The following is a 20,634-nucleotide window of genomic DNA, read 5'->3' on the forward strand; positions in this document are numbered from 1 at the left end:
ATCGACTGTCATCTCCTGAATGTTGACACCACAAGTCTCGCTCATGGTCCAGCGCGCAATAAGCAAGATAGTGACGATGATGCCCTGTGAACTCCACAATACAAGGCACCGATTCAAGCTCTCCCGTCACACGAATGCCATTGCCCAGATTACGTGTGCGGGTTTCTGGATTCTCGACATCAAAGTATGCTCGTGCTTGCAAGTTTGGATCAGTGATTTCACGGTCCGGGAAATCAAATTCGGCGTCTTGAGCATCTCCCTCAACGTTTGCTTGCCTCAAGCTTTGCTCCCACCGCTGCTTGTACTGTGAGAGCTTAGGGATTGTAACATCCAAGAACCGAATCACATTGTCTCGCCATCTGAGATTGCGTGCAGAGGGTTCGTTATCAAAGCGAAGAAACACCCTGTCACCATTCACATGCGCAACATGATTGGTCAACATCTTGGCGTGACGAAGATGTGATTTGTCTGCCGTAGTTGAGATTCTCCACCGTCGGATTTGAGATGGTGTGTCCTCTGAGACAGGCAGGGGTTGGAACGAAAGATCCACCAGTTTCAGATCTGCAGAACTGCACATGAGAACTCGCATTGGTCGACGAGGAAGGGTATCAGTCATGTTGTTCGTGAGGCCAGTGCTAGTGGCGGACATTTCGGTGCGGTGAGCAGTGATATAAGCGCGTTAATGTCTTGAACTGGCGAGATATCGATTGTTAAAATCGCTGGTATTGGGTATAGGAATGGGAATGGTCGTCGGTGTTGATGTGAAACTAAGGTTTAGTTGAGAAAGAACTTGTTTTCATTGGCCCATTCGGTGTCTTTCTGACTGCAACGGGCCTCACAATGAGAACCAAGGCCCTGTCCTGTGTCCAGAAGGATGTATTTTTGCATTCAATAGATATGTGTAGGGTTCTGCACAATACGCTCTTTTGATCACCTCGAGGTATGCTGAAACATAATGTCGAGTCCTGGTGATGGCCGATGTACAACACATGACTGGACCATGGGCATACTAGCGACACGGCGCTCGGAGGGACGAAACATCGTTCAGCTCGATGAAGTCACCGAATGTCGTTCGATTCGCATCTTTTGATCACGAACACGAAAAAGGACTCTCTATGGTGAAACGTGTTTCAGACTCGGTAGGTCGGATTTTGACCATTCAGTGATCACATTTGGATGGGATACTGCTATTGCGCCCCACCTCGAGCCTTGCGCTGAAACGCAGAACACCTTAGAACGAAATATGTAAAATTTGCTACCTTGCCCTATCGTCAAAATTATCTGCAGGTAAGCTACAATTGGTATGCATTTCACTGGTATGTGAGTACGTTAAAGGCTACTCATTACCCCTTTCACCCACTCGTTACCCTCAAACCTCTCCCTGTACTCCTCTGCAACCTTCTTCAACTCATTCACCATATCCTCTTCGCTCAATTCCATCGCCACATCCCCGTCCCCGTTCGTGGCTTCACCGTTACCTGCAGTGGAAACACGTGTCTTCCATTCGGTAAGGAATTGGTTGATCAACGCGGTTCCTTGTTCCGTCTCGGACTTGGAGCACTTGGAAAGGATTCCATCGGCTGAACCATCTACAAGACAAGATATAATGTTAGCATCGTGATTGAGACAAAGCCGACCTTGATTCTTACCACCGAAATCTTCCAGTTCTTCGGCTTTTCGTTTGGCGACCTACAAGAAGGGATCACACATCAACTGTCGATCACTACGATTGACGATGTGTGTCGTATTCGAACTCACCTTAACCACACTCTCTGGGAAGTTTGCAAGTTCCGCAACGTGGATACCGAAACTTTGGTCACATATACCTACAAGCGGAAAGTAGCAAGATCAGCCGTCAACTCTCTCGCAGGATGTCCCTTAGCGAACAAAGAACCCAACGCTCACCTTCTTCCACCTTGTACAACAACGTTATCTCTCTGTCTGATCTCCCGCCACCCTTCTCTCCATTCGTTACATTCGCACTGACATGCAGGTTTTTGACGTGCGAATTCGTCTGATCAAGAGTCGTGAGTTCGTGAAAGTGGGTCGCGAACAGACAGAACGCTCGGATCTTCTCAGCTATGTGTCTGTGATACGGGTCAGAAACATCTACAACGTCACATCTGGGACTACCGGACATGCGTCAAGATGACTTACTCTGAGATGGCCCAGGCTAGACCAAATCCGTCATACGTCGATGTACCTCGTCCAAGCTCGTCAATGATGATCAACGAGTCTTTCGTAGCGGACTATGAGCATACGATTAGCAGGTTCTCCATCACTGTTCAAGTCGACTCACCTTGATGATAGTCGCCGTTTCCAACATCTCCGCCATGAACGTCGACACACCCTTCAATTGACTGTCGCCCGCACCGACTCTGGCAAGGATGCAATCGAAGATGGGCAGTTGCGCCTCATCGGCGGGCACGAAACATCCCACTTGAGCCATGAGGGCGATGACACCTATCTGTCGGATGTACGTCGATTTACCACCCATATTAGGTCCAGTAAGGACGATGAATTCCGATTGGCCTGAAATGATGAAACGGCAATCAGCTTGTGATGTGATGGGTGATCCCCAGACTCGGGTACTCACCCTTGCGCATCTCATGGTCGTTCTTGATGAAATTGATATCGGGCTGTGCTTCCAAACAAGGGTGTCGAGCAGCTTTCACAATCACATCTCCAGTTCCTGTATATCACGGGTTGGTCAACCAAAACATTGCTCATGTTAAGGCAATGACTACTCACCCTTCTCGCTAAGCTTTGGTTTGACATATTCTGCAGCATCCGACACGTGTGCCATACTGTTACCCCTTCGTTAGCATGACCTAACCTTCACCGCACATCAATGGCCCTCACCTGACTGTCACGTCTATCGAGGCGATCAGGTTGTCCAGTAACTCCAGCACGATAGTATAGGTCGCTGACGACGGGTCAAGCAGTCAGTCTCTCTTTGTATTCAAGTAAGACTACAGATCAAAGCAGACACTCACCGGCGATATCTACTACGCTTCTTACCAGTTCCCTCTGCTGCTTTTCGTACCTCTCTTGGAGCTGGAAATATTCATCGCTCAAAGATCTCAGTGTCTTCGTCTGGAAGATCGTCCCCGACTTCTGCGTAGCCAGATCGATATATTCCTTCTTGTTCCTGATCAAGCCGGCTTCCTATAACGAATCACATTCATGAACAAGGCATCCAATGTTTCAGCTAAGTGAACTACTCACAGCTTTAGTGATCCTGAAAGAATATTTGTAAACCTGGTGGTTTTCCAGATGGAGCTTCTTCTCCTTGTCCAACTTCAAAGCATCGGCGACAGCGTCATGTTCGTCGTCGAGTAGGTCTCGAGTCCTAAGCAGGTCCAAACGGATGTTCTGCAGGTTGGCGTCAAATTCAGGGCGAAGCACATAGTTATGTCGTGAGAGCTCGTCAAGGTCAATCGTCTCTTCCACCATTTGGGTGTAAGGTTCGAGGTATTGAAGGTGTTCCTGAACCAAGCGTATCGTGCGTCAGCCACTGCTCTGTGATCCTCGTACAAAAAGCATCACTAACGCCAAGTGGCTTAAGGTACATCTCCTGAATTAGGAGTTTGGCAGAAGGGTCTCTGGGCTGTATGTTCTCCAGTTTTTCGATCAGACCAGGTAACTGCGCCAGATTGAGTCAGTCATGATCGTGTTCGTTCGACGCCCTCCAGAGCTTACAAGCTGAACAGCTTGGTAGGCCCGCACTACATCCTCGAGTCCTGCCTGGCGACGATGAAACTTCTTGGATATCCGGTGGAAGTCGGGCATCAGTTTAAGGTATTGTTCCTGCATGTGACGATTGTGCTTTAGCGACAGACACGACCATCATCGGTGGAGCCGACTCACCTGGAGCACTTTTCGGGTGTGATCATCGTCAACAAAAACTTCCACCATTGTCTGTCGTTGTACTACACCAAGGTCAGTCTGTCTCACGTGTTTGTATGTTTTGGGCAAACTCACCAATCTCGTGCAGGTTGATCAAAGGCTGTTTCAACCATCTTCCCAGCAATCGCTGTCCCTGACTCGTTTTGCACCTGTTCAACAAACCGTACAAGCTCATGTTCTTGTTCCCTCCCTGATCGTTAGGGCTAGGCATGAGGTTCAAAGCCTTCAGAGCCGAAGCGTCCAGCTTCATGTATTGCGATAGGTCGTGGTGATGAAGACGGAATTGGCCGTGAAGACTTTGATCGCCGAGCAGGTTCATGAAGGAGAGTAGAGCGGAAAGGGCACCCATCGCTTGCTTGAGGTCAAATTCAGCTGGGCAGGATCATCAGCCAGCACATCGTACGATGTACGGGGAACACGCAACTCACGCAACGCAGCGCCAGAATGATTTTGGTCCAACAATCGATTGAGATCTTGCTCAACGTTCCGCGTTTGAAAGTCAACTGCAGCATCGCAGATCAGTTGAGTAAAGCAAAGTAAAGAGAGATGCTCGGTGAGCGACTGTGACTTACCAGACTTTCTCTCCGTCACGACCACACCGCATCTTTCGACAAGCGTTCTTAGCTTTGTCAATTCGTGGTCCGCTTTCTTGTCGTCCGCTTGTAATACACATTCCTTGATACCGAGCTGAATAATGAGAGACTGGCACAGAGAACGATGAAGGGTCAGCCATAGCTTGTATACAGCACTGCGTGTCAACTCACCTCAGTGTTTCCAAAATTCTCACTTTCCACAAATTCCGTAACACCAATCAACTTTTCCTGTATATCCACAAACGCGACTCCGACCGTCCTTCCTCCCTCTTTCGCCTGTATCTTGATCGCCATACTGACGATATCCGTGGTTTGATCCCTATCATTGAAGAGCAGATCTTCTAGCTGTATCGTATTCCCCGGACTTGCAGTCTTGGCCAATATCCATCGAGTATTATCTTTCCTGCCTGGAGCACGTTCTTCAGCTACGTAGATCTCGATACGCATCTGTTTCGTCGTGAGTGCGTCACGGAGGAAAGCTTTGGTCAACGAGGTGGAGATGGTGACGGAGGGAAGACCACGAGAAGTCGATGAAGAAGACGAAGAAGCGGCATTCGAAGCGGAAGAAGAACCGAGATATTTGAGCACATTGGTGGTCTTGAAAACTTCGTTGGCGATGAACACAGCGTCAGCTCCATGAGCAGAGTAGTAGTCCTGTGAAACAAACATGTAAGTAAGCTAATGTACCAGTCAGTAGGATCCGGAAATATAAAGCTTACGCCTCGATCGAACAGTCGGACCATGCCATCAAGTTTCTGCGCAAACGGTGTCAGCTCTTCTTTCCTATCTAGACCACATGTACGACAGAGAAAAAGTCGCAGATTATACTCACAGGAGGCATCCTCTCCACGAACTTGCAGAACCGATCTTCTCCTTCCCTATCTACATGGCGAGTTTCGGATCAGCTTTCATCCCAACTGAAACAACAGAACCGTGCTCACCCATCTCGAACTGTGGTCTAGGAGCCGAGGTCGACTCGCTACCGTACATTGGTGGCTGTGTGACAGTGTGACAGTCAGGATTTCGCACGGAGGTGTGATCTGGTATGGAGGAAGACTAACCATCTTGAGCGGATGTTACTTGTTTTGTTGTACAGAAGAAGGAGGGGGTGCAAGGTGGTCGACTCGGTCAATCAATAGACGTAATTTCGAAAGGCTAACCCGCTGTGATCCTGCACGAAGGCTTCCTTCAGCCGTGTCGATCAGGCAATTTGTCTATGGAAGCGATGTAGAGCTAGGTCGGGAGAAGGAGAGAGCACGAGGGGATTCAAGAGGAAGGAAGAGGAACACTTTCAACATTACCATTTTGTCCCGATTAACGGAGTGTGCGAGCGAACAGTCGCGTCAACCGCGTGGTGGAGGTGAATCACCCTGCAGTTAGTTAGTGCTGTTCAATAGTTTGTCTGCACAGATGCAAACCATACAATATAGTGTAACTCTCTGATATTCTCGTGGAATAGCTTCGTCTGTTACTCCAGTGCGTGAAAGACTGCTCACAGTGCATCATCAACGTCAACAATCATAAAGATCCTTGTCGCGCGGACAGCAGGTCCATTGGTAGCGGAGATCAATGTTTGCAGAGTGTATGAACGTTGATGGAGTACCATGCATATGCAATACAAACACCTACACCTACACCTACACCTGCACCGGCTCGACAACCCTACTCATCGCCGCCTGAGACAGAGTCATATCCAATGCTCCTCTCAACTTCATCAATTCTCTTTGGAACGCCAATTCTCGCTCTATCCGATTTTGCAGCTTGCCAATCATCTCGTCGAGCGTCGGCGATTGTCCCAAAACAGGAGTGTATATGTCTGTCAAGGGATGCGCAAAACGATCAGCTATTGTCTCTAAAGTAATCGGACTAGGCGAAAGACAGAGGAAAGATTGTGTGGTACTTACCAATGATCACGCCTGCAACCTCAGATGCCATCTCGCCGAATCTCGGGTCGACAACATATTTCGCCAAGAATGTCAATATCGGTTCGAGTGTCACATCATCTCGTCCTGACAATGCTATTCGCAAAGCATCACGATGTATGAGTTCTTGAATCAAGGCGAAAGTGGTGGTCGGCTTGACAGACTGCACGGGAAAAAATCAGGAATTTAGCTCGTATCTCACTACTACCGGCAAGAAAGCATCGAACATACCTTTTTCAAGCCAGCGTCAAGTGCTGCGGAATACTTGAATCCTTTTAAGAATTTGTCGAAATCCCTCAATCTCCTCTGCCGTCTAGTCTCGACTCTGAATTCGTCCGCTGGTCCGACCACAGGAGCCAGATCCTTCTTCTTCGCTTTCAAATGTCCAGTTCCGAAGATCGCCTCCATATCTGCGAAATATTCGTATGCTCCTCTGACGATCGCTGTTGATTTGGCATCTTCGCCAGATGCGAGAAGTTCTGATGCTTTTGGATCTCGACGTCGGACAGAGAGGGTACCGTCGGTCATTCCGGCTGCGATATGAGTATCGTCGGGCTATCGACGATGCATTAGCATTAGCAGACTACAGGTTAGAAAGAACGAAAATAGACACTTACGGAAACCGCAAGACTGAGAACTGGCGCGGGATATCTCATCGTGTGAACCACTCTCCATTCCTCAACATCATACACCTTGACCATCGTATCCAGACCACCTGTTAACACTCTCCCCTTTGTCCCATCAAATGCGACACATGTCACTGTCTTTTGGTGATTACTCAACGCCCTCACACATCTCCCTGCCATTGTCATATCCCACACTCGTAATATCGGTCCGCCAACACTGACAGCCACGTCTCCACTTGGGAAAGCCAGAATATCCTCCACGGGCGCGCCACCATGTCTCATCGTGATGGTGTTTGCTGATTCTGACGGTAATCGGACATCGTGTAATCGGATCGTCGAGTCGTATGATGAGGAGAGAACGAGGGAAGGGTTGGTAGGATGGTAGATGGCTGATCGGACATAGTCGCTGTGAGAAGTGAGGGTCGTGAGACATTCTTGAGTCGAAAGGTCCCAGAGCTTGACGGTCGTGTCGTCCGATGCGGATAGCACCTGTGGAAGATGAGGAGAGAAATGTGTCACTCGAACGGGTCTACATCAAGCTGTCAGCGTTATATTCACAATGAGCGTGTACAATAAGGCAGACTCACTGATTATGCTCTTTCATAGTTCTCAACACCGCTCGACTGTTCACATCAAACACTTGGACTATACCATCATCTCCACCTGCCACTACCAGCTTTCCATCACGTCTAAACTCTCCCCCTCTGGCCGTGTCCTTGAACCTCGTTATGGTCTTGACGACCTTGCCCGTTTTCGGAGCATATATAAAAACTCGAGTAGAGGTGGTGACGGCATATCGATGTGGTCTTGTGGGACAGAAGTGAATGTGGGTGATAGATGAAGGGTGTTTGATGAAAAGGGGATGTCGGAATGAGTGGAAATGACGAGAATGAGGGGTGGTCGTTGATTGTTGACGAGGAGCGGAAGGGAGGGTTCGAAGGGGAAGGAAATCCATGGTGGATGAGAGGTTTGAGAGGGCAATGTGTGCGTCTTTTGCGTAGATCGGTCGTGTCTATGAGTCGGGTGGTGATTATATATTGCTCTACCTATCGCTCATGTTCTCTCCTGTTTACTGGTTGATTTCATCAAAATGACAGAGAAGAATGGCCTCCACCCAGAAATCTGCTCGACCAGTGACAACTCGGGATAAAATGAAGTAAATGTAAGCCCAATCAATGATGCCATGTGATTCCCACGTGTGACCGTCAGTGTGATCGGTGTCGTGATTGCGATGATGCTCTAGATTTCCGAATTCACCCTGTCTCAAAAGTCAAAAGTCGAGTCATGCTCAGTAACATCTCATCACTTCTGTTAGACATAAAAGAGGACAGACTAGATCAACTTACTCCCTTGTCCTTGCTCCGACTACCCCACCAACCATCACACTCACCAGAGAATACTAGCAGCACTCACAGTTCTAGCTGGATAACACTTCTGCTTTTCTCAAAACACCCTTCGCCGACGCGCCGATCACAATCACAATGTCTGCTGCAATTCCTGTACCTGCTCGTCAAAGAACAGCTTCAGTGTCTGCTTCTGAGCCTCCCAGCTCGTGAGTGCTTCTAAATTATGACGATACCTCGCTCCTGCTTGAAAAAGTGCATACACTCCTTCGTCGACCGTGGGATTGAAGGCGTTCGATCTCGCACGAACGTGTTTCACGGCTCGGCGAATTCGTATGCCCGATGTTAATTGTCGAGCTTCGAGACTCGTCGTCAATCTGATATCTACAATCTGATGATCGTGGACCCTTATGTACATCTACTGACGTTGTCCGCTGTCGTAGTATTCCAATCCCCGCCAACACCCGTGGCGTCCCTCAGTCTTCCTTCGGAGCCCAGTCACCCGGAGCTGCTGGCACCTCCCCCCGGACCTTCTCCACCGGCTTCTCCACCTCCCCATCTGCCGGTCCCTTGCGTACCGGCTCGATCGGCTCCGCTTTCCACGGTATTGCTCGACAATTGACAGCGTTCTTGCCTCCCAATTATACGTTGGCTGAAGAACCGGAGGATCAGGAGAAGAGACAGGGTAAGACGAAGATCTTGCTTTTGGAGAACATCAACCTCGATGCGGCACAGTTCTTGAAGAACCAGGGGTACGAGGTAAGTCTGCTGCATGACTGGTTGTCAGAGAAAGGGAGATTTCTGACCTGGGACACAGGTAGAACACGTTACCAAAGCGTACTCTGAAGAAGAGCTCATCTCCAAACTGCCAAACTACCACGCCATCGGTATCAGGTCGAAGACCAAGATCACTCAAAAGGTCATCGACGCCAACCCTCAAGTGAGTTGTTTGCTAGGAAGCCTGACTCTATACAGCATAGCTGACAATCGGCATAGCTCCGAGTCATCGGTTGTTTCTGTATCGGTACCAACCAAGTCGATTTGGACTACGCTGCCAAACGTGGTATTGCCGTTTTCAACTCCCCCTACGCCAACTCTCGATCCGTTGCCGAGCTGGTCATCTCCGAGATCATTGCTCTTTCTCGACAATACGTTGACCGAACGCACGAGATGCGAGCCGGTATCTGGAACAAGCTTTCCAAGAACTGTTGGGAAGTGCGAGGAAAGACACTCGGTATCGTCGGTTACGGTCATATCGGTTCTCAATTGTCCGTGTTGGCCGAAGCGTTCGGTATGACCGTCATCTACTACGACGTCATCCCCATCATGCCTCTTGGTACTGCTCGACAAGTTGAGAACCTCAGCGACTTGCTTTCTCGAGCAGACTTTGTCACCCTTCACGTCCCCGAGATTCCTGATACGATCGGTATGATGGGTGAGGCCCAATTTGCTCAGATGAAGGTCGGATCGTTCTTCATCAACAACGCTCGTGGACGAGTCGTCGATCTCCCTGCTCTTGCCACAGCGCTCGAGTCCAAGCATCTTGCCGGTGCAGCCGTCGATGTGTTCCCCAAGGAACCTGGAGCCAACGGACCTGGATTCAACGAGACTCTCGGCGATTTCATCCCTCGACTCCGAAACGTCTCTAACCTCATCCTCACCCCTCACATCGGTGGATCTACCGAGGAAGCCCAACGAGCTATTGGTTCCGAGGTTTCAACTGCTTTGGCCAGATATCTTAACTACGGTACTTCTCTCGGAGCTGTCAACTTCCCGGAAGTCGACCTTCGAGCCATCACCACGGCTGACGAAAGACATATCCGAGTTTGTCACGTCCACAGAAATGAGCCCGGTGTGTTGAAGGTCATCAACAATATCTTGGCAGATCACAATATCGAGAAGCAGTACTCGGACTCCAAGGGAGAGATCGCCTATCTTATGGCTGATATCAGCGGTGTGGGAGAAGAAGAGGTTGTGGGCATCTACAACGCTATCAAGAACACGAGGGCTAACATCCTCACGAGATTGCTTTGTGAGTGATCTCTTTGTGCTAACACGACAACTGTAGAGTGCGTTGCTGATTGATTCGATAATCCAGATTAAAGCAATGTCGTTTGGTCAATTGATGGAGGGAGCAGAGCAAGAAAAAGGAAAGAAGTTCAACAGCATTCTGGTGTAAATTCAGTCGTATTCAATAAGTAATCATATCTATTTGTCATTATCAGTTCATCCTGATGCATATCTATACATTGTGCGGGGTCGAGGACTCAATGACAAGGCGACCTGGACCATATTCTCTACCCGACTGACGAATGAGTGTGGGCGTCAGTGTGCGCGTGTGTTAAAACATGTCAAGGATGATGTGATTAGCCGAGTGTCTAGCCTTGTAAATATCTCACGACGTATTTTCCTGCAGGTCAATGGTGCGTCTCACAATAATGGTTGGTGCCGAGCACTCCAGTGCTATGCAAGTATACATGCAATACATCATGATCTCCACCCGATCCCAATCCTCGCGCTATGCTATCTACCTTGTCCTGAAGACATATCCGCCCCACCATTATCATAATCGTCATTCCCCTCTGCGAAAACTTCATCGTCTTCACCATACTCATCCACCTGTTCACCTAGTACATCTTCGTTCCTTCTCGGCATACCATTCCCATCGTATCCACCTTCTGCGTTCCCTCCCAACGGGAAATGATTCTCGTCCGTTATTCTCCCTTTTGCACTTTTCCCTCTTCCTCCACCATTGCCACTTGGTCCATCCTCAAGATCAAGAGCACCATCCTCTTCCTCTTCCTCTTCGTCTTCGTCTTCGTCGTCGTCGTAGTCGTCCTCCTCTTCATCTTCTGATCCAGTCCCTTTGTATGACATAAAAGCATTCAATCTCGCCATTCTTTCCGCTCTTGAGATCTCATCATCATCTTCTCCCACCTGACCGACAAAGCGAGGTGCGCGATTCGATGATCCGGCAAGAGGACGACCGAGTCTCGGTTTTGGTGATAATGATCGAGTTTGGTCGAGCGATAAGTGGGAGAGGGCGAGGGTGGTGGCGTTTTGATAATCTCTCTCGGATAGATGGAGCGTTTGGTCGATTGGTCTGTGCGTTGGAGAAACATGGTCAGCTTCGGTTCGACTGCATAGGGTGCCCGAAGTGTAGCAATAGTCTGTCTGATAAGTAGTTGACGAAACAGTGCAGTGCGGTGCAGTACCCGCGCAGTCATCCTGCATGGACACGGCCAGAGTAGACTACGAGGCGATTGCCCAGCCCCGCCCCCCCAATGTCGTGTCGTGAACAGTGAGACGCAAGCGTGCCAGCACACCAGCGAGCAAGGGAGGGAGGGAGGGAGGGAGGGAGGACAGCAATGACAAAACGACGGGACCTGCCCCACACTCACAATATCAAACCATTCTTTGCCAACATTCCTTCACCTTGCTTTATACTCTCTATCACCCTCCTCTTACCCGATCTCATACCTTCCGATCCTCTCCTCTGCTGTATATCCCCCTCCACCTTTCTATCCTCTTGAACATGTTCTTCTTCCTCCCGTACCAGCTCTTTCTCTCTTGCCAAGAGCGCTTCTCTGGCAATGATCAATTTGTCCCTTACAGGATCAGAAGATGGTCCAGCTCCATTGGTACTGTTGCTATTGCTGGGAGGAGAAACGAAGAGTGCGGACGTTAATAGAGCGTTGTTACGCGCTAAGCGGGCTCGTACTTCTGGTAAAGTAAGAAGGGATATTTCGTCATGTGTTGAAGGAGGGAGAGAGGGACGTGATCGACGAGAAGGTGTCGGTGCCATAACGAGCGAGAGATCAAGTTGATTTAGTGTGGAAAGAAGGGGACCAATTGGTTCACTGACGGGTTCGGCTATGCGTTACGTTGGCGTTGGTGATGGGTAGTTAGTTGCGTGTGGCGAGGATATCCGCGCGATGTCTGAGCTGTGTTGTCGAGTTGCGATACTTTACTTGTACGATGATAGGGGAAAGTATCATATCTTGTCAGAGTGGAGGACGTTTATATACGTTATACGTTCAGTCAACGAAGCGTTAAGTTAGACCAGGTGATGAGTTGATTCGACCACGTGGTAATGTCATTCTTACAACGTGTCCTCGGAGAGTATGACAATCGTCGCCATTATGATCGTACGGCCCGGTCGTGTCCAGTCGCTGTACCTCTGATTCTATTCGTCTGCGTTCAGGACAAAAGATTGGTCTATGCGGTTTCCTCCTCACAGCTCTGTAAGTTGAGTTTGCCAATCCAGTTGAAGGATCAGCGCACGCAGCACTCCCTTTCGAATCTGCGACATTCCATGTCTTGTGGATCGTCCCTGTCCTAAACGTGAATCATCATGATACATTAAGTCGACCAATTTCTCGCCATGTCATATATATTCATATATCGCTTCTTCATCTTCCTTTTCTCCTGTATTACTGATCCTCATGCCGTGCTCGCTCATTGATCGTCCTCGGTGTTCTCAAACAAAAAGTTGGCAGCCATCTCCTCGTTCTTATCGCACAGCATGTACGCCTGGAGAACCATCTGTCGATCGAAGCCGAGAGCTTCAAGCTAGGATCACAGAACCAAGAGTCAGCACAAGCCAACGCTCCGCTACGACAGTCTCGACAACACTCACCCTCTCAACCGCTGCGGCCTCCTCTTGAGTGAGGTTGACCTGCATGACCTGAGGTCCACCGAAATCATCATCGTCGTCTCCTTCACCACCAGCACCGAGGAGCTCGTACAGCGCTTGAGGGTTCTGGTTGATCAGTTGAGCGAGCTGAGGATTTGACGCGGCGATCTGCTGAAGAAGAGGTTGAATGAGAGCAGGATTTTGTTGGACCAACTAGGAGCGCGATGCGACATGTCAGCTATGTCGTCAAGGTGGTACGTGGTGGAGTAGCTCACTTCTCGGAGTTGTTGAAGTTGAGGGGCACCGGCGAGACCTCCCAATCCACCAGCACCGGGTCCACCAGCACCAGCACCAGGGGGACCTCCTAAACCAGGTCCAGCACCGGCAGGAACGCCTCGATCTCGTTGCACTGTTCGTTTATATATTCGTTAGCAGACTGACCCATGTTCCGTGGGCGAGCTATAGCTTACTAGCAGCTTCGGCGGCCTGTATGCGAACCAAGAAGTCAGATATCTTCCCCTTGCAGACGACGACATCACACTCACAGCAAACAAGTTCTCGGCGCTACCAGGGGCAGATGTTTGAGGAGCGGGCGCTGAAGGGGCAGCAGGTTGAGCTGGAGCAGGAGTGGAAGCAGGGGCAGCAGCGGGAGCAGGAGCAGCCTACGTTCACCATCAGCAGCTGCACAGGCCTACGTCACAACGAATAGCTTACAGCTGGAGCAGCAGCCTAATACGACGTTGTATGATCAGCGAATTTGATATCTATCGAGGTATAGATGTGAACTTACAGCAGGAGGAGCAGCCGGTTGACCCAAACCTTCGACTTGTGGGATGTTACCCTATACAGGCTATTAGTTTGTCTCTTCAACAAGAATCTGGAAAGTGTAGCTGAACATACGCTCATCAAGTACTCCACAGCTCTGTCAGGGTTGTTGAAGCTGGCCCTCAAAGCTCTAACGACCAAATCTCGCTCGAAACCCATCTCCACCATTCCCTCGATAGCCTGTTGAAGTGCGGGTCCGGTCACTACAGCGTAGGTCGTCAATACTGGTAGATACCAACGGAGGGAATTCACAACTCACCGAAAGAACCTCCTAAGCCAGACTCAACGGCGGTAGACTCGGCAGCGGGAGCAGCGGCAGGGGTTTCTGTCACAGCAGGAGCTGCAGGGGCGGGCTCAGCTGCAGCGGGAGCAGGAGCGGCGGGAGTCTCAGCAGGAGCAGCAGAGGGGGTGGAAGTTGATGCGGCAGCAGCGGGAGCAGCTTTGGGCTAGCGAAGGGAATGACAATCAGCCCACACCGTGCTTCGAGGCTAAAGTTGAACGAGATTTGCTTTACCTACCTTTGACACCATTACGACGAGGAAGTCTTTCTCCTTGATCTTGAGAGATTCGACAGTAGCAGCATCATTGAGGATCTTTCCTGAATGCGCAAATAACAGAGGCTAGTCAGCTAATTGTATCTTCTGATCGCACAGTTCAGGTTCGCGATACAACTCACCAGAGTAGATGAGCTTTTGGTTCTCAGCTGGGAAGGTCTGTGTCTCCTGGATCTTCTTCTTCAAATCGCCAACCTACATTCCACTTGGGTTAGCACTACCCACAGACAAAACGAAGTTCGATTGATACATACAGTCTCCGAAGTCTCGGCGTCAACTGTGAAAAGCTACAATGACACAGGGAGCGGTCAGTAAGTGGCCAGGACGCTGTGATTCATTGTCGACCGCACATACCTTGTTCTGCACGGTCTTGAAGGTGATCTTGACCATTTTGATTATGTCTTATATACTAGTGATCGAGTGGGGTGAGAAGGAAAAGAAACAAGGCAAATAGAAACAGTGGTCAATCGAGTTGCTCAGTTGCTGATTATCGGTAATGATCGAAGTGGACCTGTGAACACACCGACGACGCGAGGCCCTTACTCGTTACCTTCCCTTCCGTCATACGACGAGTGGCGGGAGTTGGAGTATCAAGCGGGATCAAATAATAGCCAGCGCACGTGGACTCTCAGGGCTCCGAGCCAAGGTGTTTTGAAGTCGAGACTGTCGGACTTTACTTATCACCGACGGGTGTTCTCAAGTGCCACACTCACGCTCCTTCTTGTTCCTCGCTTTGGAGCAGACTTGCAGACTTGCACTTGCACCAAGCCAACCGCTTTGCTCTGTGGTGTGTGTGTATGGTACCCTGGCTAAGCTCTCGTCTGCTCCCCCTCTGTACCTACCCTCTGGCCACACTGTACACTGTACACTCACTCACTCACTGTCACTGGCCGTCAGTTCAAGCTTTCATCGAATTCGCACTTTTGCAAAAGGTCTTCCTTCTACAACCATCAAGCTCTTTTTTCCCAAAAATCTTTGTACGTCCACCCCTCGACACCACATCTACGCTCAACAGTACTCGAACCTAACGTCTTGCTTTGTTTGCTTTAACAGAAAAATGGCTTCCTCTTCATCGAAGATCCGAGCCTTCGAGCTCCAGTCCAAGTGCGTTTCACACCATCCCAACTATATCACACACAATGCAAAGCGAAGCGAATAGAAGAGGAGAGAAGATACCTGGGGAAGGGAATCACGGATATGGAAGAGGATACGAAAGGGACGATTGCTGATGTTTGCGTGTTTGCAGGAGCAAGACTGACCTCTTGACTCAACTCAACGAGCTCAAGACCGAGCTTGCTTCTTTGAGGGTCCAGAAGATCGCCGGTGGTTCCGCCAGCAAGTTGACCAAGATGTGGGTGTCCAATCAACCTTTTACCGGAAGTTCTGTCGTGTTGGGAGGTCTGAAGGAATGGAGCATTGGGAGGGATACATCGATTTGAGAAGGGCTGTGGAGGAAAGAGCCAGCAGTACGCATAGGACGACGGAATAGGAGGGTCGTACACGGGAATGACTGAGCACGGGGTGATGTCCAGTCTCGGGAGGCTGGATGTCATTCGTGTGACTCATGACCTGAAACGGATTGTTGGTGGTCATAGGCAGAGGAGGCAATTGCGGAAGAAATAAAGTTGACCAGGGGGCAATGCTGACGCTACTCAATCCCCCTTCAGCAACACCGTCCGAAAGTCCATCGCCCGAGTCCTCACCGTCATCAACCACAAGCAGAGGGACAACCTCCGAGAGTTCTACAAGAAGTCCAAGTGTGCGTTGGCTGTTTTTCCCTGTGCACTAAATGATCAGACTGCTGACGTATTGCTTTCCTCCTCGTTCCTTCTATCAATTTATCACAAATCAACATCAACTCATTTCGACACACAGACCTCCCCCTTGACCTCCGATACAAGAAGACCCGAGCTATCCGACGACGTTTGACCCACAAGGAGTCTCACGCCATCACCGAGAAGCAGCACAAGAAGCAGATCCACTTCCCCCAGAGGAGTGAGTGACCTCGATTTTAAATTCGGTTCATTATGAACACCATGCTGATATCTGGTGGTTTACTTCCGCAGAGTACGCTTTGAAGGCATAAGGAGGGAGATCTTTAGTCCTGTAGGCTCACAGGGTGGAGATGCATGAGTGTACCATGATTATGATGAGGGATTCTGTGTGTGTTGAATGTTTAGTGCAGCGCGTTGGTTGAATGTTCGAAGTTGGCTGCGTTGTCTTGAGAGCTGGGAAGTCTGGTGGCGGGGGACTTTATGGGCGTGCCCATCTGTGTGGCCGGTGGGACTGGGTCGTACGTCGCGGTTCACTGTGGACGGTGGACTGGGTCGTTTGTTCTCTTTGCCGTTGTCGGACGTGAACAGCGGATTCAAGTGTGATTGTCTTAGGCTGCCTTCAAGCTCAAGTCGGCTCTCTGCGTTCTGGACAGTCAAAACCACAGCTTGGTGGGGTTGCACTCAACAGTCAGGACATAACACCATGCCATACAGGGTTTGGAGATCGTCAAACAAACAGACAGCTTTCACCTTGTTGGCTTGTCAATCGGCCACCCTTGACTACTCAGGGCTCTTCATATACTGGAACCTCTCAAGAAACGGCTCCCAGGAATGCTGTTACAGTATCACCTTTGACTGATTTTGGTCCGCGAATCACAAGGGTTTGCATAAAGCCTAATTGATATGAAGAACCACGCTCCTCCAAGGTCACCCGTAGTATTTGGATGTCATTACGAGCACTGCACATGCCTAATGTTATGTCCCCTTCGCTCCACTTTGGACATCATTGATTATGTAACCTAGCGGCGCCCAGTCCCACAACGGAGCTAGCAAGCCTAATCTTCGTCTATTCTCATGGTCACGTCAGGCTATACTTATGTACACAGACAAGCGCGTCGATCGCAGTCGACGTCGTTAAGGGAGTAGCAAGCATGAAACGTGACGGGGCCACCTACTGTGTTAAGACGATCTAAAGATATTATGATTGTATAGCCTTGACCTATTCCCTCTCGCTTGGAATAATCTAGCCCGTCATGTCAGGATATGCAGTGGATCTGGGGGGTTTATTTCCGCCATCAAAACGGGGAGAAAGATGGTTCCTTTCCGTTTCCGATTCGCGGGTTTGATTCCCGTAGCAACACACTGCGTCTGCTCTTTGCGGGGCGAATGTGAAGCACGGGAAGGTGAGCGGAATGCATGCAATCATGGTATGGTACTCTCCACCAGCCGGGGACATAGAATCAGAGAAGATCGTCCAAAGTGAACTCTGCCGGCATTTGCTGTAGCCAGGATTAGAAGTCGGATGACAACAAGGTGCGGATCTGTGCGGTGTGTGAGTGCTCTGAATTCCCCCACGCGCAGTTGTTTTGACTTCCTGACTTACGGTATTACGAAGCTGAGTATCGTCCGTCGTAGTTGAGTAGTAGTAGTCGTAGTTCTGTTACTTCAGGGTAAATTCCATACCTGGGTTTGTGGCAGTTTATTATTGGACATTTGACCAGGCGAAAAGTCTCGGCACAGCCCTCGCAGAGACAAGTCAATATGTCAATATGTCAATGCAAGCACGGTTCGTTCGTATCCCTCATCCCCCCTTTTACCCTGGATTGACTTGACCAAACGGACTATTTCTGACTTTACAACGAGTAACGCGCGCGATGACACACCCACCCTCCCTTCTTCCCCCCCTTTACAAAAGCCCCGTTCGGTTGTTTCTTTCTTACCTTGCTTCCACCACTCCTTGACTTTGCTTTCTTGCACAGCCTACCTCAACGTACTATCTATCACTTTCTTTACTCTCTACTCTTTTACCGAAAACAATCTTCCTTCACAACATCACTACCAACTCACACTCTTTCTTTCATCTCTAATCTTCGTGCTTGATTTTACAAGTACAACCTATCTGCGATCCCCACCGAATAACAACGCGTTTGTTTGCTTGTTCGACTTCCTTTCAACATCCTAATCACCTGCTCGGTAAGTGGATACCAGACCGTCCATACCTTTGTTCCCCGACCCCTTCCTCTTCACAAACACACATGCCTCTGCGTACAAGCGGTGGCGGTGGTGGCACCAGCTGTCGAGAGTAACGCGATCATAAAGCTGACTTCTCGTTCTTTTCTTCTTTCTCTCTCCTACGTTTACTTTCTCGCCGCACGAATCCCATCGCGTACAGAAAGTGAGTGGTCTTCCCGTGGTCGCATCTGCAAATCGTCTTGTGCTGATCGATCTCTTCTCCTGCAGAACTCACTAATCACAATGTTCGCTCAAGCTGTCATCGGTGCCGCCGCCCTCATGGCTGGTGTTGTAAGTTGCGATTCCCAAGGCAATGCCGTAAATAACGTGGTGCTAATAATACATTCATTGTCTTCTTAGGCCCAAGCTCAAGTCACTGCCACTGGTACTATGGGTGAAACCAACCCCCCTCAACCTACTATGGGCACTGCCATCAACCAGACCTCTTACTCTCGTCTCCTGTCCCTCAACGCCATTGACGACTTGTGAGTCGAACGATCGCCGATTGCTTTTGGTGTTCTGTCGCTCTTGAACACAGCTGACTGGATAAACTTTCTTCGACAGCTGTCTTTTCGGCCCCCCTACCTACGGTGACACTATCGGTGACACTGAGGGAGAGCAGGTCGCTTGGTGTGTCCGTGAGTCGATCGGTCTCAACGTTTACGATCGTCAGTGACTCCTTGCTGACTATCGCCAATCGACAGAGCCCCGAAACAACGCTCGAGTCATTCCCGACGGTACTTTCACCGCTGTTCACTTCGTCAAGACCCCTCTTTACTGGCAAATCCAGGGGTGAGCTCTAGGGTCTTTTCTTCGCAGTCTTGTTGTTGACGTCATGCACCGCATCTCAGTCTCGGTGACTTGACCAAGCTCAACATCTTGGCTAACGACGAGGGTGGTGAGCTCGACCCTCACGGTGCCACCGGTCTCGGTAACCCCGTCGGCGGTAACGTCACCACCAACGCTACTGGTCAAGACGTCAACTACGAGGAATGGATGAAGTAAGTCGACTCTCGCGAGTTCCTGGTCGACCATCTAATGCTAACAACTGTCCTTGTTAAGCTACATGTCCTACAACCAGTTCTGTCTCCGAATCTGCATCGCCGAGAACTCTACCTACTCTGCTGCTGCCGAGTGTCAACACACTCTCGACGAGATGGGTTGTCAATGGGTCATGCCCGGAGAGTGAGTCTTCGATCTGCCAACGCATTGCCGACACGCGCTAATCCACTTACAGCTACACCGACAACTCTTTCACTGAGTGTGACGGTGACGCCGCCTACCCTCCTGGTCTTTACCCCCAGACCAACGGCTCGACCTCCACCTTCCAGCAGCGATACACCGGTACCTACACCGACGGTGCTGGCAAGCAAGCTCTCTGGACTCAAGGTCAGACCGTCACCCCTCAGACCGCCTTCTCAACCCCTGCCACCTCCAACTGTAAGACCTACACCTCAATCGGTAACGGTATTCAGTCTCTCGCCGCCGCTGGTGCCGGTAACTCTACCGCCGCTGCTACTTCTGCTTCGCAATCCGGCTCCGCCTCCGCCTCTGCTACTGGCTCCGCCTCCAAGAGCGGTGCTTCTGCTGTTTCCGCCGCTTCCGGTGCCGGTGCTTCTGCTACTCGATCCGGTGCTTCTGCTGCTGGCGCTGTCAGCGCTAGTGCCAGCGGTTCGTCCTCTGGTGCTCTTTCCAGCTTCTCTGGCGTCAACTACGGCCCCGCTGTCGCTGGTGCCTTCAGCTTCGTTGCTGTCCTTGCCGGTGCCGGTGCCTTCTTGCTTTAAGCGGAGGACGATGATGAGGTAGTGTGGAATAGTCACGATGTGTAGTGCATGGTAGATTAGTATAGCGACTTGTCTCCCTTACTACTGCTTGTGTGCGGTTCTTGCCCCCTCTCTAACGTATCATGTGTTTCATTCCCTTAACGCACTCAGACATGACGTATGGACTCTTTGCATCTTTTGCATCTTTTGCATTTGCATTTGCATTTGCGTTTGCTATCCTGCAGCAAGCATGACCAAGTTGCAGCCGTTGCGTAGATCACGTTACATGGGGTAATCCAGATATCGTTCCTTAAGACTGGCTTCGGCGATGTGCGCCAGTGTTGCACCGCATTGCATGACTGGTCATGTTGTAATGTCTCCGTGGCGATGCAAATGATAAAGAGACAACTGACGTATGTACTACTCCCACAGATGTGGAGGGGAAGGGATACTACT

The 20,634-nt window shown here is 50.0% G+C and overlaps 7 protein-coding genes across 7 annotated transcripts; 3 read left to right on the plus strand and 4 right to left on the minus strand.

Moving 5' to 3' along the window:
- Positions 1 to 1,329: 1,329 nt before the first annotated feature.
- On the minus strand, positions 1,330 to 5,492 carry CI109_105098 (uncharacterized protein; the record flags this gene model as incomplete). Its single annotated transcript, XM_032005451.2, has 21 exons — positions 1,330 to 1,589; positions 1,650 to 1,689; positions 1,759 to 1,826; positions 1,906 to 2,087; positions 2,158 to 2,249; positions 2,300 to 2,532; positions 2,597 to 2,692; positions 2,752 to 2,807; positions 2,863 to 2,926; positions 2,997 to 3,168; positions 3,229 to 3,489; positions 3,554 to 3,646; positions 3,703 to 3,810; positions 3,871 to 3,932; positions 3,985 to 4,281; positions 4,338 to 4,412; positions 4,482 to 4,611; positions 4,674 to 5,156; positions 5,222 to 5,257; positions 5,335 to 5,384; positions 5,444 to 5,492. The coding sequence occupies 21 exons, from the start codon at positions 5,490 to 5,492 to the stop codon at positions 1,330 to 1,332; spliced, it is 2,907 nt and encodes a 968-aa protein (XP_031860170.2).
- A 647-nt stretch (positions 5,493 to 6,139) lies between these two features.
- On the minus strand, positions 6,140 to 8,005 carry CI109_105099 (uncharacterized protein; the record flags this gene model as incomplete). Its single annotated transcript, XM_032005450.1, has 5 exons — positions 6,140 to 6,318; positions 6,407 to 6,587; positions 6,656 to 6,979; positions 7,042 to 7,579; positions 7,638 to 8,005. 5 exons carry the CDS (start codon positions 8,003 to 8,005, stop codon positions 6,140 to 6,142), a joined length of 1,590 nt encoding a protein of 529 aa, XP_031860169.1.
- Positions 8,006 to 8,531: 526 nt separating this feature from the next.
- Positions 8,532 to 10,433, plus strand: CI109_105100 (phosphoglycerate dehydrogenase; the record flags this gene model as incomplete). The annotated part of the gene is made up of 4 exons (XM_032005449.2): positions 8,532 to 8,602; positions 8,837 to 9,152; positions 9,211 to 9,333; positions 9,390 to 10,433. 4 exons carry the CDS (start codon positions 8,532 to 8,534, stop codon positions 10,431 to 10,433), a joined length of 1,554 nt encoding a protein of 517 aa, XP_031860168.2.
- A 483-nt stretch (positions 10,434 to 10,916) lies between these two features.
- Positions 10,917 to 12,198, minus strand: CI109_105101 (uncharacterized protein; the record flags this gene model as incomplete). Its single annotated transcript, XM_032005448.1, has 2 exons — positions 10,917 to 11,496; positions 11,795 to 12,198. 2 exons carry the CDS (start codon positions 12,196 to 12,198, stop codon positions 10,917 to 10,919), a joined length of 984 nt encoding a protein of 327 aa, XP_031860167.1.
- A 653-nt stretch (positions 12,199 to 12,851) lies between these two features.
- On the minus strand, positions 12,852 to 14,798 carry CI109_105102 (UV excision repair protein Rad23; the record flags this gene model as incomplete). The annotated part of the gene is made up of 13 exons (XM_032005447.1): positions 12,852 to 12,965; positions 13,033 to 13,242; positions 13,305 to 13,438; positions 13,500 to 13,515; positions 13,575 to 13,691; positions 13,744 to 13,758; positions 13,820 to 13,870; positions 13,930 to 14,057; positions 14,114 to 14,300; positions 14,373 to 14,452; positions 14,531 to 14,603; positions 14,663 to 14,695; positions 14,763 to 14,798. 13 exons carry the CDS (start codon positions 14,796 to 14,798, stop codon positions 12,852 to 12,854), a joined length of 1,194 nt encoding a protein of 397 aa, XP_031860166.1.
- Positions 14,799 to 15,465: 667 nt separating this feature from the next.
- CI109_105103 (60S ribosomal protein uL29) lies at positions 15,466 to 16,494 on the plus strand (the record flags this gene model as incomplete). The annotated part of the gene is made up of 5 exons (XM_032005446.1): positions 15,466 to 15,512; positions 15,655 to 15,759; positions 16,076 to 16,167; positions 16,284 to 16,403; positions 16,475 to 16,494. 5 exons carry the CDS (start codon positions 15,466 to 15,468, stop codon positions 16,492 to 16,494), a joined length of 384 nt encoding a protein of 127 aa, XP_031860165.1.
- A 2,164-nt stretch (positions 16,495 to 18,658) lies between these two features.
- CI109_105104 (uncharacterized protein) lies at positions 18,659 to 20,199 on the plus strand (the record flags this gene model as incomplete). Its single annotated transcript, XM_032005445.1, has 7 exons — positions 18,659 to 18,706; positions 18,776 to 18,900; positions 18,980 to 19,053; positions 19,120 to 19,207; positions 19,267 to 19,416; positions 19,478 to 19,600; positions 19,653 to 20,199. The coding sequence occupies 7 exons, from the start codon at positions 18,659 to 18,661 to the stop codon at positions 20,197 to 20,199; spliced, it is 1,155 nt and encodes a 384-aa protein (XP_031860164.1).
- Positions 20,200 to 20,634: the final 435 nt, after the last annotated feature.

This window comes from Kwoniella shandongensis, chromosome 9 (genome assembly GCF_008629635.2).
Source record: "Kwoniella shandongensis chromosome 9, complete sequence".
Classification (NCBI taxonomy): Eukaryota; Fungi; Basidiomycota; class Tremellomycetes; order Tremellales; family Cryptococcaceae; genus Kwoniella; species Kwoniella shandongensis.